The following is a 16,080-nucleotide window of genomic DNA, read 5'->3' as shown; positions in this document are numbered from 1 at the left end:
TTATTCTGTCTCATATTTCAAAATAGGCAGCGAAGAGAGTAGCTTTTCTGGAGAGTATGAAAAACTTGCAGGACATGGGGTCATCACTCCAGTTCCGTTTACAGGATCAAGGAAAGGGGTTTTATTCAAATCTCTGCATTGTTCTAAAAAGAGGGAACTTTTCAACCAAATTTGGATTTAAAGACATTGAACACATTTCTTAGAGTACCAACTTTCAAGATGCAAACCATCAGATCAATTCTACCCTTAGTACTTTAGGGGCAGTTCATGTCAACAATAGACCTCACAGATGCATACCTTCACATTTCTTTTCATCCGGATAATCATCAATTTGTCCAGTTTGCTTTTCTAGACAAACATTACCAGTTTGTTGCTCTTCACTTTGGATTGGCTATTGCTCCCAGAATCTTTACAAAGGTTTTGGGAACTCTTTCTTCTGTTATTCGTCTCTAGGGTATAGTGGTTGCTCCGTATCTGGATGATATCTTGGTTTAAGCGCCATCTTTACCTTTAACGATTTCTCACACAGGTTACTTTGGTTTCTTTGCAAACATTGTTGTATAATCAACGCCCCAAAGAGTTCACTCACACCTCAGACAAGGGTGTGAATGTAGACTTGTTAACAATGAAACTGAAGTTTGATCCTATGTTGATCTGTCAAAAACAGTCAGCTTGTCGAGACCTTTAGGTAACTCCTTTCCCATCAATAGCTTATTGTATGGAGGTAGAAGGCCTCATGGTAGCAGCGTCCAACTCCATTCCCTTTGCAAGGCTGCAATCGAGACCACTGCAGTTATGCATGCTCCGTCATTGGAATGGGGACCATACGTATCTATCACAACGGATAAAATTAGATCAGTTCACCAGACATTCTCTAAAGTGGTGGTTGGACCCTCATCCTGTATCTATGGGCCTTGGTTTTCATCGTCAACAGTGGGAGATAATTACCACGGATGTCTACCTCATGGGTTGGGACACAGTTTTGGGTCATCGCAGGGCCCAGGGTGGCTGGTCTCTTTAAGAATCCTCATTACCCATTAATATTCTTGAATTCAGGGAGATTTTCAATGCTTTACAAGCGTGGCCACTTCTACGTTCAATTCCATTCATCCGTTTCCAATCTGACAATGTGACGACTGTGGCGTACACCAATCACCAAGGGGGCACAAATAGCACCCTAGCCATGCATGAAGTATCCCGCATTCTGTCTTGGGCAGAAACACATTGATGTACCATATTAGCCATTCACCTCTCAGGAGTGGACAGTTGTGAAGCAGATTACTTGAGTCGTCAGATTTTCAACAGTATAGTAAACAGATGGGGGAGGCCAGAGATTGACCTCATGGCTTCTCGCCTAAATTACAAATTACTGCGGTACCGTTCTTGGTCAAGGGATTCTCAAGCAGAATTAATGGTTGCATTGACCGCTCCTTGGCGGTACAATCTAATATACCTGTTTCCTCCGATTGGGCTTCTTCCATGAATAATGGCACGTCTTAAGCAGCAACATACACCAGCTATTCTAATAGCGCTGGCATAGCCTCACAGGAATTGGTAGGGTCCATTCTTTTATCACACTTACACAAAATTAATTGGCGCTACCAGCCCTTGTTAGGGGAATTCCTTTAAAAGGGTTATATAGTAGTTCACAAACCTGAACTAAAAATATACACTTATAAATTAGAACACTAAATGTTCGCGTACACACAGATAAAATTCTATAGGTAAAATGCACCCTATTAGGATATGTACACACTCTTAATAAAAATACATTCTATAATAAAAGAAAAAATATTGACCTTTAAAAAAGGTATTCACAATTATACATACAAAGACGTTTTTAACGTTACCCAAATACAGAATCCAAGTTCAGGATAGGTTCAAAGAGTCTGATGCTGCTTGTTTTACCAAATGTATCCTTCACACCAAATGGAGTAGGGCAGAAACTTGAACTCTAAAGGAAAAAAGCGCAAAGAAGCAGACTCAAGTGCAGTAGTCAATAAATCACAAAAGCGCATATCTGTAGAATTGCACTTACAATGTTTAATAAAAATGAATGCGGTGAAAATAAAATTTACTCCATACGATAAAAACAAGAAACAGCTTTTCCTTTTCAGGTGCTTAATAACAGTCTTTCACTCTCCGGTCCTGGCTTTGCAGCGTGGTATACGACCAGCGTTCGTTCCTGATGTCATCTGATTGTGGGAACTCCGCCTCCAGTGCGAAGGATACCCGGATTGTCCAAACGAACCTTGAATTAATTACAATAACAATAATTACAATAACAATACATGCACTACAAAATGGAGGCGCCCAGTATTAAGATGCAGAGCTTTACCAACAGGCTTCTGTAATGGGTTAAAATAATAGAAAGTCATTAAAGAGAGATGCAAGTACAGGAGGAAAAATGCAATCATGGAGAGTAGTAACCATGTTACTGAAGCTGTAACCAGGAGTTTAATGTCCTTTTAAGCCCTAGAAACCTTCAAGACCCACTGTTTGAAAATGGAGGTAATTACCTTTCAAACGGTGTGCGTCTCAGTCATGTAAATAGATTTTTTTTTTCATGAGCTTTACACTGTTTGTACATTTGTACACCAAGGCAAGTTTTGGTCTAAATGTTTTGCATACTAATATGTGCATCACTGTGCTGTATTTAACATGATATATATATTTTTTAACTCCTTGTGGGACAGTGTGTGTGTGTTTAAAGGGAGATGATACCAAAATGTTGAAGAATTTGAAAGTAATGCTCAATAGCTGTAAAAAGCAGACTAGAAAAAATCACCTGAACATCTTTATGTATAAAAGGAACAATATTTCTCCAACATAGGTGTGTCCGGTCCACGGCGTCATCCTTACTTGTGGGATATTCTCTTCCCCAACAGGAAATGGCAAAGAGCCCAGCAAAGCTGGTCACATGATCCCTCCTAGGCTCCGCCTACCCCAGTCATTCTCTTTGCCGTTGTACAGGCAACATCTCCACGGAGATGGCTTAGAGTTTTTTAGTGTTTAACTGTAGTTTTTCATTATTCAATCAAGAGTTTGTTATTTTCAAATAGTGCTGGTACGTACTATTTACTCAGAAACAGAAAAGAGATGAAGAATTCTGTTTGTATGAGGAAAATGATTTTAGCAACCGTAACTAAAATCCATGGCTGTTCCACACAGGACTGTTGAGAGCAATTAACTTCAGTTGGGGGAACAGTTTGCAGTCCTTTGCTGCTTGAGGTATGACACATTCTAACAAGACGATGTAATGCTGGAAGCTGTCATTTTCCCTATGGGATCCGGTAAGCCATGTTTATTACGATTGTAAATAAGGGCTTCACAAGGGCTTATTTAAACTGTAGACCTTTTTTGGGCTAAATCGATTGATATTAACACTTATTTAGCCTTGAGGAATCATTTATTCTGGGTATTTTGATATAATAATATCGGCAGGCACTGTTTTAGACACCTTATTCTTTAGGGGCTTTCCCAAAGCATAGGCAGAGTCTCATTTTCGCGCCGGTGTTGCGCACTTGTTTTTGAGAGGCATGGCATGCAGTCGCATGTGAGAGGAGCTCTGATACTTATAAAAGACTTCTGAAGGCGTCATTTGGTATCGTATTCCCCTTTGGGTTTGGTTGGGTCTCAGCAAAGCAGATACCAGGGACTGTAAAGGGGTTAAAGCTTAAAACGGCTCCGGTTCCGTTATTTTAAGGGTTAAAGCTTCCAAAATTGGTGTGCAATATTTTCAAGGCTTTAAGACACTGTGGTGAAAGTTTGGTGAATTTTGAACAATTCCTTCATGTTTTTTCGCAATTGCAGTAATAAAGTGTGTTCAGTTTAAAATTTAAAGTGACAGTAACGGTTTTATTTCAAAACGTTTTTTGTACTTTCTTATCAAGTTTATGCCTGTTTAACATGTCTGAACTACCAGATAGACTGTGTTCTGAATGTGGGGAAGCCAGAATTCCTATTCATTTAAATAAATGTGATTTATGTGATAATGACAATGATGCCCAAGATGATTCCTCAAGTGAGGGGAGTAAGCATGGTACTGCATCATTCCCTCCTTCGTCTACACGAGTCTTGCCCACTCAGGAGGCCCCTAGTACATCTAGCGCGCCAATACTCCTTACTATGCAACAATTAACGGCTGTAATGGATAATTCTGTCAAAAACATTTTAGCCAAAATGAACCCTTGTCAGCGTAAGCGTGGATGCTCTGTTTTAGTTACTGAAGAGCATGACGACGCTGATATTAATATCTCTGAAGGGCCCCTAACCCAATCTGAGGGGGCCAGGGAGGTTTTGTCTGAGGGAGAAATTACTGATTTAGGGAACATTTCTCAGCAGGCTGAATCTGATGTGATTACTTTTAAATTTAAATTGGAACATCTCCGCATTTTGCTTAAGGAGGTATTATCCACTCTGGATGATTGTGAAAATTTGGTCATCCCAGAGAAACTATGTAAAATGGACAAGTTCCTAGAGGTGCCGGGGCTCCCAGAAGCTTTTCCTATACCCAAGCGGGTGGCGGACATTGTTAATAAAGAATGGGAAAGGCCCGGTATTCCTTTCGTCCCTCCCCCCATATTTAAAAAATTGTTTCCTATGGTCGACCCCAGAAAGGACTTATGGCAGTCAGTCCCCAAGGTCGAGGGAGCGGTTTCTACTTTAAACAAACGCACCACTATTCCCATAGAGGATAGTTGTGCTTTCAAAGATCCTATGGATAAAAAATTAGAAGGTTTGCTTAAAAAGATGTTTGTTCAGCAGGGTTACCTTCTACAACCCATTTCATGCATTGTCCCTGTCACTACAGCCGCATATTTCTGGTTTGATGAACTGATTAAGGTGCTCGATAGTGACTCTCCTCCTTATGAGGAGATTATGGACAGAGTCAATGCTCTCAAATTGGCTAATTCTTTCACTCTAGACGCCTCTTTGCAATTGGCTAAGTTAGCGGCTAAGAATTCTGGGTTTGCTATTGTGGCGCGCAGAGCGCTTTGGTTGAAATCTTGGTCGGCTGATGCGTCTTCCAAGAACAAGCTACTAAACATTCCTTTCAAGGGGAAAACGCTGTTTGGTCCTGACTTGAAAGAGATTATCTCTGATATCACTGGGGGTAAGGGCCATGCCCTTCCTCAGGATCGGCCTTTCAAGGCAAAAAATAGACCTAATTTTCGTCCCTTTCGTAAAAACGGACCAGCCCAAGGTGCTACGTCCTCTAAGCAAGAGGGTAATACTTCTCAGGCCAAGCCAGCTTGGAGACCAATGCAAGGCTGGAACAAGGGAAAGCAGGCCAAGAAACCTGCCACTGCTACCAAGACAGCATGAAATATTGGCCCCCGATCCGGGACCGGATCTGGTGGGGGGCAGACTCTCTCTCTTCGCTCAGGCTTGGGCAAGAGATGTTCTGGATCCTTGGGCGCTAGAAATAGTCTCCCAGGGTTATCTTCTGGAATTCAAGGGACTTCCCCCAAGGGGGAGGTTCCACAGGTCTCAGTTGTCTTCAGACCACATACAAAGACAGGCGTTCTTACATTGTGTAGAAGACCTGTTAAAAATGGGAGTGATTCATCCTGTTCCATTGAGAGAACAAGGGATGGGGTTCTACTCCAATCTGTTCATAGTTCCCAAAAAAGAGGGAACGTTCAGACCAATCCTAGATCTCAAGATCTTAAACAAATTTCTCAAGGTCCCATCGTTCAAGATGGAAACCATTCGAACTATCCTTCCTTCCATCCAGGAAGGTCAATTCATGTCCACGGTGGATTTAAAGGATGCGTATCTACATATTCCTATCCACAAGGAACATCATCGGTTCCTAAGGTTTGCATTCCTAGACAAACTTTACCAGTTCGTGGCGCTTCCTTTCGGATTTGCCACTGCTCCAAGGATTTTCACAAAGGTACTAGGGTCCCTTCTAGCGGTGCTAAGACCAAGGGGCATTGCAGTAGTACCTTACCTGGACGACATTCTGATTCAAGCGTCGTCCCTCCCTCGAGCAAAGGCTCACACGGACATCGTCCTGGCCTTTCTCAGATCTCACGGCTGGAAAGTGAACGTGGAAAAGAGTTCTCTATCCCCGTCAACAAGGGTTCCCTTCTTGGGAACAATTATAGACTCCTCAGAAATGAGGATTTTTCTAACAGAGGCCAGAAAGACAAAACTTCTGGACTCTTGTCGAATTCTTCATTCCGTTCCTCTTCCTTCCGTAGCTCAGTGCATGGAAGTGATCGGGTTGATGGTAGCGGCAATGGACATAGTTCCTTTTGCGCGCATTCATCTAAGACCATTACAACTGTGCATGCTCAGTCAGTGGAATGGGGACTATACAGACTTATCTCCAAAGATACAAGTAAATCAGAGGACCAGAGACTCACTCCGTTGGTGGCTGTCCCTGGACAACCTGTCACGAGGGATGACATTCCGCAGACCAGAGTGGGTCATTGTCACGACCGACGCCAGTCTGATGGGCTGGGGCGCGGTCTGGGGATCCCTGAAAGCTCAGGGTCTTTGGTCTCGGGAAGAATCTCTTCTACCGATAAATATTCTGGAACTGAGAGCGATATTCAATGCTCTCAAGGCTTGGCCTCAGCTAGCGAGGACCAAGTTTATACGGTTTCAATCAGACAACATGACGACTGTTGCGTACATCAACCATCAGGGGGGAACAAGGAGTTCCCTAGCGATGGAAGAAGTGACCAAGATCATTCTATGGGCGGAGTCTCACTCCTGCCACCTGTCTGCTATCCACATCCCGGGAGTGGAAAATTGGGAAGCGGATTTTCTGAGTCGTCAGACATTGCATCCGGGGGAGTGGGAACTCCATCCGGAAATCTTTGCCCAAGTCACTCAACTATGGGGCATTCCAGACATGGATCTGATGGCCTCTCGTCAGAACTTCAAAGTTCCTTGCTACGGGTCCAGATCCAGGGATCCCAAGGCGGCTCTAGTGGATGCACTAGTAGCACCTTGGACCTTCAAACTAGCTTATGTGTTCCCGCCGTTCCCTCTCATCCCCAGGCTGGTAGCCAGGATCAATCAGGAGAGGGCGTCGGTGATCTTGATAGCTCCTGCGTGGCCACGCAGGACTTGGTATGCAGATCTGGTGAATATGTCATCGGCTCCACCTTGGAAGCTACCTTTGAGACGAGACCTTCTTGTTCAGGGTCCGTTCGAACATCCGAATCTGGTTTCACTCCAGCTGACTGCTTGGAGATTGAACGCTTGATTTTATCGAAGCGAGGTTTCTCAGATTCTGTTATCGATACTCTTGTTCAGGCCAGAAAGCCTGTAACTAGAAAGATTTACCACAAAATTTGGAAAAAATATATCTGTTGGTGTGAATCTAAAGGATTCCCTTGGGACAAGGTTAAGATTCCTAGGATTCTATCCTTCCTTCAAGAAGGATTGGAAAAAGGATTATCGGCAAGTTCCCTGAAGGGACAGATTTCTGCCTTGTCGGTGTTACTTCACAAAAAACTGGCAGCTGTGCCAGATGTTCAAGCCTTTGTTCAGGCTCTGGTTAGAATCAAGCCTGTTTACAAACCTTTGACTCCTCCTTGGAGTCTCAATTTAGTTCTTTCAGTTCTTCAGGGGGTTCCGTTTGAACCCTTACATTCCGTTGATATTAAGTTATTATCTTGGAAAGTTTTGTTTTTAGTTGCAATTTCTTCTGCTAGAAGAGTTTCAGAATTATCTGCTCTGCAGTGTTCTCCTCCTTATCTGGTGTTCCATGCAGATAAGGTGGTTTTACGTACTAAACCTGGTTTTCTTCCAAAAGTTGTTTCTAACAAAAACATTAACCAGGAGATTATCGTACCTTCTCTGTGTCCGAAACCAGTTTCAAAGAAGGAACGCTTGTTACACAATTTGGATGTTGTTCGCGCTCTAAAATTCTATTTAGATGCTACAAAGGATTTTAGACAAACATCTTCCTTGTTTGTTGTTTATTCAGGTAAAAGGAGAGGTCAAAAAGCAACTTCTACCTCTCTCTCTTTTTGGATTAAAAGCATCATCAGATTGGCTTACGAGACTGCCGGACGGCAGCCTCCCGAAAGAATCACAGCTCATTCCACTAGGGCTGTGGCTTCCACATGGGCCTTCAAGAACGAGGCTTCTGTTGATCAGATATGTAGGGCAGCGACTTGGTCTTCACTGCACACTTTTACCAAATTTTACAAGTTTGATACTTTTGCTTCTTCTGAGGCTATTTTTGGGAGAAAGGTTTTGCAAGCCGTGGTGCCTTCCATTTAGGTGACCTGATTTGCTCCCTCCCTTCATCCGTGTCCTAAAGCTTTGGTATTGGTTCCCACAAGTAAGGATGACGCCGTGGACCGGACACACCTATGTTGGAGAAAACAGAATTTATGTTTACCTGATAAATTTCTTTCTCCAACGGTGTGTCCGGTCCACGGCCCGCCCTGGTTTTTTAATCAGGTCTGATAATTTATTTTCTTTAACTACAGTCACCACGGTACCATATGGTTTCTCCTATGCTATTATTCCTCCTTAACGTCGGTCGAATGACTGGGGTAGGCGGAGCCTAGGAGGGATCATGTGACCAGCTTTGCTGGGCTCTTTGCCATTTCCTGTTGGGGAAGAGAATATCCCACAAGTAAGGATGACGCCGTGGACCGGACACACCGTTGGAGAAAGAAATTTATCAGGTAAACATAAATTCTGTTTTTCCCATTGTAAAGGGACTTTAAGCGGATGCTAGTCCCAGGGAGCGTGCATCTGGCATGTATAGGTACAGTCATGTTATTTCCCTACTCCGTTTAAGGAACTTTACTTTTTCACTAAAATCTCATGAGATCCCAGTAAAGCAAAGCATGACCTCAGCACTGATGATTCTGATTAGCTTCTTTTTTTTCCCCAATTTTCAGCTGGACAGTAGCTGAAAGATAACCGTTTCTATAGCACTATTGTCAAAAAAAGGTATGATTCAGATAAAGCATGTTATTTATAACAACTTTCTAGTCATTAGCTTTGGTCTTTTGGTATCCTTGTGTTGAAGAGTAGGTTCGGAAGCAGCAATGCACTACTGGGAGCTAGCTGAACACATCTGGTGAAACATGACAAGAGGCATATATGTACAGCAGCCAATCAGCAGCTAACTCCCATGAGTGCATTGCTGGTCCTGAGCCTACCTAGGTATGCTCTACAATGAAACAGAGGTAAAAAATTGAATTTGCATGCTCTGTGTGAAACACGAAAGTTTAATCTTGACTTTATGGACCATTTAAGTTATACTTTTCCAATAATTTCCAGTAGTTTTCATATCTTGCCTCACTTTTCTAAGTATCACTCACCAAATTTGTTTTCCTCATATACTTTTGTTTGACTTATTTTTACATAAGAATTGTATTAGGCAGGAAAACAAGGGCTGTTATTCCACTTCACAAACTTTGAGCTTTTGGTTTCTTTTTATCCATTTGTTTTGTGAGTGGAACTTAGGAAACTTTGCAAGCCTATGGAAATATTAGGTATGACTTAATATATGGGGAGCTGTACCCCTCCCTACAACCTTGTAAACTGTGCTGTCAATGTACTTATGTGCCACAATGCAGACTAAATACATTCGTCAACTTCTTGTTGATCTCTCAGTGGGGCTATACTGGCAATCGCAAACTGAAATAACATTTATGATAACAATATACAGTAAAGTTAGTTATAAATTGATTCTGGGCCAAATAGACTGATTTTGAGATTGATTGATTGTTTTCTGTAAGTTGTAAAGAAAACAATGTATTTTAAAAAGTCAGCATTTTTTTTTTAGCCATGTCTTAACTTTTAAAATACTTTTATTTACTTAGTTTACAAGTTTAATACCATATTGAAATAAAAACAATTTATCACATTAATATACTCCTCTTTCTTTTTTTCCTCTCAAGTGTCCTCTGTTTGTGTTGTTCCTTGACTGTGTTTGGCAACTACTGGAGCAGTACCCAGCGGCTTTCCAATTCACGGAGACCTATTTAACAGTTTTACATGACAGCACCAGAATCTCACTGTTTGGAACATTCTTGTTTAATTCTCCACATCAGCGTGTACAGCAAAGTACTGTAAGTAAGCTACAACTCTGTGATGAGGCTGAGGTTTAAATTTACACTTAATCTGAACATCTAGATATGGTTATTACCTAACGTTTTTTTTAAAAAACAAAACAATAAAAAACCCTCGAACATTTTAGGTAATTTAGTTTTTTTAACTGGAGATAAAACTGGAGATAAAATCTGTTAAAATTCCAATTATTTGAAGTGGCATGAAATGAGTGTTTGGATGCTTTGGCTGTATCCTATTACAGTAGTTAAAAAATAGTTGTAACAACAAAAATCTTAATTTCAGGCACATTGTAATAAAAAGTTTCACTTATATTTATGAGAGAACAGCAGTTTACCATATTAGCCTGTTTTTCACACAAAAGTAAACCTTTAATTTATTTTTAAGTGAAACTAACCAGAAATTCAACAAGTTTCTAGGTATCTGTTGCTAACTGGCTGGTGGGGATAAAAGGATAAAGCAATAAAACGAGGTCTGTCTGTAAAAAAACATTTAATACACTTCAGCAGGTAAAATCGATAATTGAGAACAAATTAAAGGGAAGAAATGTTACAGTACTCCATTTAATACTGTACAGCACTGTAACTATTTATTTCATGTAATTGGCAAGAGTCCATGAGCTAGTGACGTATGGGATATACAAATGCCTATAAATACACCCCTCACCACACCCACAATTCAGTTTTACAAACTTTGCCTCCTATGGAGGTGGTGAAGTAAGTTTGTGCTAAGATTTCTACGTTGATATGCGCTTCTCAGCATTTTGAAGCCCGATTCCTCTCAGAGTACAGTGAATGTCAGAGGGATGTGAAGGGAGTATCACCTATTGAATGCAATGGTTTTCCTCACGGGAGATCTATTTCATAGGTTCTCTGTTATCGGTCGTAGAGATTCATCTCCTACCTCCCTTTTCAGATCGACGATATACTCTCATATTCCATTACCTCTACTGATAACTGTTTCAGTACTGATTTGGCTATCTGCTATATGTGGATGGGTGTCTTTTGGTAAGTATGTTTTCATTACTTAAGACACTCTCAGGTATGGTTTGGCACTTTATGTATTTATATAAAGTTCTAAATATATGTATTGTACTTATATTTGCCATGATTCAGGTTTCAGTATATTTCCTTTTGCAGACTGTCGGTTTCATATCTGCGAAATGCTTTTTTTAGGAAAAATGTATTTCTTACCTGGGGTATAGTCTTTTTTTAATTGACTGTCATTTTAAATTCGCGGGCAGAATTAGGCTCGCAAGGGCGTGAAATGCTAAAGTATTTTGCGTAATTTTTGGCGCTAGATTTTGTTGGCACAAAGTTACATTCAATGACGCAAATTTGTCATTTCCGGCGTCTTAGTCGGCGTCGAGTCCTTTCACAGTGTTGCGTCTTCAAAGATGCGAGTGTGTCATTTCCGGATGTTAGCACCAAATTTTTTTTCTGTTTGTTGTGCGTCATACTTGGCGCCGAATATTTTCATTATTTATAACCCCATTCCTATATGCCTCTTGCCTTTTTTCTCTTTCAGAGGGCTATGCTGTTTGCATTTTTTTCCCCATTGCTGAAACTGCCATTTAAGGAAATTGATAATTTTGCTTTATATGTTGTTTTTTCTCTTACATTTGCAAGATGTCTCAATCTGATCCTGTCTCAGAAATCACTGTTGGAGCCCTGCTGCATGATAACAGTTCTTCCAAAGCTAAGTACATTTGTTGTAAACTTGTGGAGATTATATCTCCAGCTGTGGTTTGTAATAGTTGTTATGATAAACTTTTACATGCAGATAATGTGTCCATCAGTAATAGTACATTGCCTGTTGCTGTTCCTTCAACATCTAATGTACAAGTTAGACCTGTGAATTTAAAAGAATTTATTTCTGATTCTATTCAGAAGGCTTTGTCTGCCACCCAGCCTTCTAATAAACATAAAAGGTCTTTCTTTTGCAAGATGTACCGAGTCCACGGTTTCATCCTTACTTGTGGGATATTATTCCTCCTAACAGGAAGTGGCAAAGAGAGCACCACAGCAGAGCTGTCTATATAGCTCCCCCCTTAACTCCACCCCCCAGTCATTCTCTTTGCCGGGTGGGCGGGGCCTTATTTTGCGCCTCAGTTGCGCAGTTATTTTATATAGACAAGCAGCAAGCTACAATACTGGAGGGTCCTGGTGAACTTCTGGGGCCTAATTGAAGCTTTATCCCCACATTATTGATCCCTAAGGGCAGGTAGGAGCCACAGCAGAGCTGTGGCAAGGTGCTGACGGGTTTTTACCGGTCTTTGACACTTTGTCAATCCGGTTTGCATATTTGGGGGTTAATTGCTTCAATACTTGTTGTGCAATCTTACAAGAGTTTAGTGAGTCTACTACAAAAATTTCGGAAAATTTGAGTGAATTTTAAGCAGTTTGTGTATGCCTTTTTTTTTTCTCTTAAAGGCACAGTACCGTTTCTGAAAATTGTTGTTTTTTCATTAAATAAAGTGTTTTCCAAGCTTGCTTGTCTCATTACTAGCCTGTTCAACATGTCTGACATTGAGGAAACTCATTGTTCAATTTGTTTAGAAGCCATTGTGGAGCCCCCTCTTAGAATGTGTCCCACTTGTACTGATATGTCTATAAATTGCAAACAGCATATTTTGACTTATAAGAGTTTGGCACTGGATGATTCTCAGACAGAAGTAAATCAGGTTTTGCCATCTAGTTCTTCCCAAGTGTCACAACCAGCAACGCCCGCACAAGCGACACCAAGTACCTCTAGTGCGTCTAATTCTTTCACCTTGCAAGATATGGCCTCAGTTATGAATACTACCCTCACAGAGGTTTTATCTAAACTGACTGGGTTGCAAGGGAAGCACAGTAGTTCTGGGTTAAGAACGAATGCTGAGCCTTCTGACGCTTTAGTAGCCGTATCCGATATACCCTCACAATGTTCAGAGGTAGGAATGAGGGATTTGCTATCTGAGGGAGGGATTTCAGATTCAGGAAAGGTGTTCCCTCAGACAGATTCAGATATGACGGCATTTAAATTTAAGCTAGAACACCTCAGTTTATTGCTCAGGGAGGTTTTAGCGACTCTGGATGATTGTGACCCTATTGTAGTTCCAGAGAAATTGTGTAAAATGGACACATTTTTAGAGGTTCCTATTTACACTGATGTTTTTCCAGTCCCTAAGAGGATTTCGGACATTGTTACTTAGGAGTGGGATAGACCAGGTATTCCGTTCGCTCCCCCTCCTGTTTTTAAGAAGATGTTTCCCATATCTGACACCATGCGGGACTTATGGGAGATAGGTCCCTAAGGTGGAGGGAGCTATTTCTACTCTGGCTAAGCGTACAACTATACCTATCGAGGACAGTTGTGCTTTCAAAGATCCTATGGATAAAAAATTAGAGGGTCTCCTAAAGAAAATTTCTCTTGTTAAGTGTATTCAGTCCACGGGTCATCCATTACTTATGGGATATATTCCCTTCCCAACAGGAAGTTGCAAGAGGATCACCCAAGCAGAGCTGCTATATAGCTCCTCCCCTCACATGTCATATCCAGTCATTCTCTTGCAACTCAACTAGATAGGACGTTGTGAGAGGTCTGTGGTGTTTTTTATACTTAGTTTATTTCTTCAATCAAAAGTTTGTTATTTTAAATGGCACCGGAGTGTGCTGTTTGTTCTCAGGCAGTATTTGGAAGAAGAATCTGCCTGCGTTTTCTATGATCTTAGCAGAAGTAACTAAGATCCACTGGCTGTTCTCGCACATTCTGAGCAGTGGGGTAACTTTCAGAAAGGGAATAGCGTGTGGGGAATCCTGCAAACAAGGTATGTGCAGTAAATTATTTTTTTAAGGAATGGAATTGACTAAGAAAATACTGCTGATACCGATGTAATGTAAGTACAGCCTTAAATGCAGTAGCGACTGGTATCAGGCTGATGAATGTATGTACAATAAGTAATTTTCTAAGGAATGGAATTTGACTAAGAAAATACTGTTAATACTGAAGTAATGTATGAGCCTTAACTGCAGTAGAAGCGACTGGTAGCAGGCTTATTAATAACACTACCTAGCTTTTAAAGTACATGTTTAAAACGTTTACTGGCATGTTATTCATTTTTTGTGAGGTACTTTGGTGATAAATCTTTTGGGGCATGATTTTCCACATGGCTGTCGTTTATTTCTACATAGAAACGGTTAACTGAGGTTTCCCACTGTTGTAATATGAGTGGGAGGGGCCTATTTTAGCACTTTTTTTGCGCAGTAAAAATTCAGTTACAGTCTTCCTGCTTCTTCCTCCTTGATCCAGGACGTCTCTAGAGAGCTCAGGGGTCTTCAAAATTCATTTTGAGGGAGGTAATCAGTCACAGCAGACCTGTGACAGTGTGTTTGACTGTGATAAAAACGTTAATTGTTAAATTGATTATCCGTTTTTGTGTATTAAGGGGTTAATCATCCATTTGCTAGTGGGTGCAATGCTTTGCTAACTTAATACATTTACTGTGAAAATTTGGTTGCTATAACTGATTTGGTTCATTATTTCAACTGTGACGATTTTTTGTGCTTCTTAAAGGCGCAGTAGCGTTTTTTATATTGCTTGTAAACTTATTTGAAAGGATTTTCCAAGCTTGCTAGTCTCATTGCTAGTCTGTTTAAACATGTCTGACACAGATGAATCTGTTTGTTCACTATGTTTGAAGGCCAATGTGGAGCCCCACAGAAATATGTGTACTAAATGTATTGATGTCACTTTGAATAAAAGTCAATTTATATCTGTAAAGAAATTATCACCAGACAACGAGGGGGAAGTTATGCCGACTAACTCTCCTCATGTTTCAGTACCTTCGCCTCCCGCTCAGGAGGCGCGTGATATTGTGGCTCCAAGTACATCAGAGAGGCCCATACAAATCACTTTGCAAGACGTGGCTGCTGTTATGACAGAGGTATTATCTAAATTGCCTGAATTAAGAGGCAAGCGCGATAGCTCTGGGTTAAGGACAGAGCGCGCTGATGATGTGAGAGCCATGTCTGATACTGCGTCACAATTTGCAGAACATGAGGACGGAGAGTTTCATTCTGTGGGTGACGGATCTGATCCAGGGAGACCGGATTCAGAGATTTCTAATTTTAAATTTAAGCTAGAGAACCTCCGTGTATTGCTAGGGGAGGTATTAGCGGCTCTGAATGATTGTAACACGGTTGCAATTCCAGAGAAAATATGTAGGTTGGATAGATACTTTGCGGTACCGGTGTGTACTGACGTTTTTCCTATACCTAAAAGGCTTACAGAAATTATTAGCAAGGAGTGGGATAGACCCGGTGTGCCCTTTTCCCCTCCTCCGATATTTAGAAAAATGTTTCCAATAGACGCCACCACACGAGACTTATGGCAGACGGTCCCTAAGGTGGAGGGAGCAGTTTCTACTTTAGTTAAACGTACCACTATCCCGGTGGAGGATAGTTGTGCTTTTTCGGATCCAATGGATAAAAAATTAGGTTACCTTAAGAAAATGTTTGTTCAACAAGGTTTTATCTTCCAGCCCCTTGCATGCATTGCTCCTGTCACTGCTGCTGCAGCATTTTGGTTTGAGTCTCTGGAAGAGGCCATTCGCACAGCTCCATTGGATGAGATTATGGCCAAGCTTAAAGCACTTAAGCTAGCTAATGCATTTGTTTCTGATGCCGTTGTATATTTAACCAAACTAACGGCTAAGAACTCCGGATTCGCCATCCAGGCACGCAGAGCGCTATGGCTTAAATCCTGGTCAGCTGACGTGACTTCTAAATCTAAATTGCTTAATATTCCTTTCAAAGGGCAGACCTTATTCGGGCCCGGCTTGAATGAAATTGCTGACATTACTGGAGGTAAGGGTCATACTCTTCCTCAGGACAGGGCCAAATCAAAGGCCAAACAGTCTAATTTTCGTGCCTTTCGTAACTTCAAGACAGGAGCAGCATCAACTTCCTCCGCTCCAAAACAGGAAGGACCTGTTGCTCGTTACAGACAGGGCTGGAAAGCTAACCAGCCCTGGAACAA

At 41.3% G+C, this 16,080-nt stretch overlaps 1 protein-coding gene across 1 annotated transcript in view; it reads left to right on the top strand.

The window, feature by feature from the left end:
* Positions 1 to 16,080, top strand: part of MTMR10 (myotubularin related protein 10) — a gene marked incomplete in the record, with an annotated part of 410,677 nt that overhangs the window by 352,104 nt on the left and 42,493 nt on the right. The window contains 1 exon segment of the mRNA XM_053717557.1: positions 9,894 to 10,064. Coding sequence (XP_053573532.1) covers positions 9,894 to 10,064 — 171 coding nt within the window.

Source organism: Bombina bombina, chromosome 6, assembly GCF_027579735.1.
Source record: "Bombina bombina isolate aBomBom1 chromosome 6, aBomBom1.pri, whole genome shotgun sequence".
NCBI lineage: Eukaryota > Metazoa > Chordata > Amphibia > Anura > Bombinatoridae > Bombina > Bombina bombina.
This window is presented reverse-complemented; position numbering and strand designations above follow the sequence as displayed.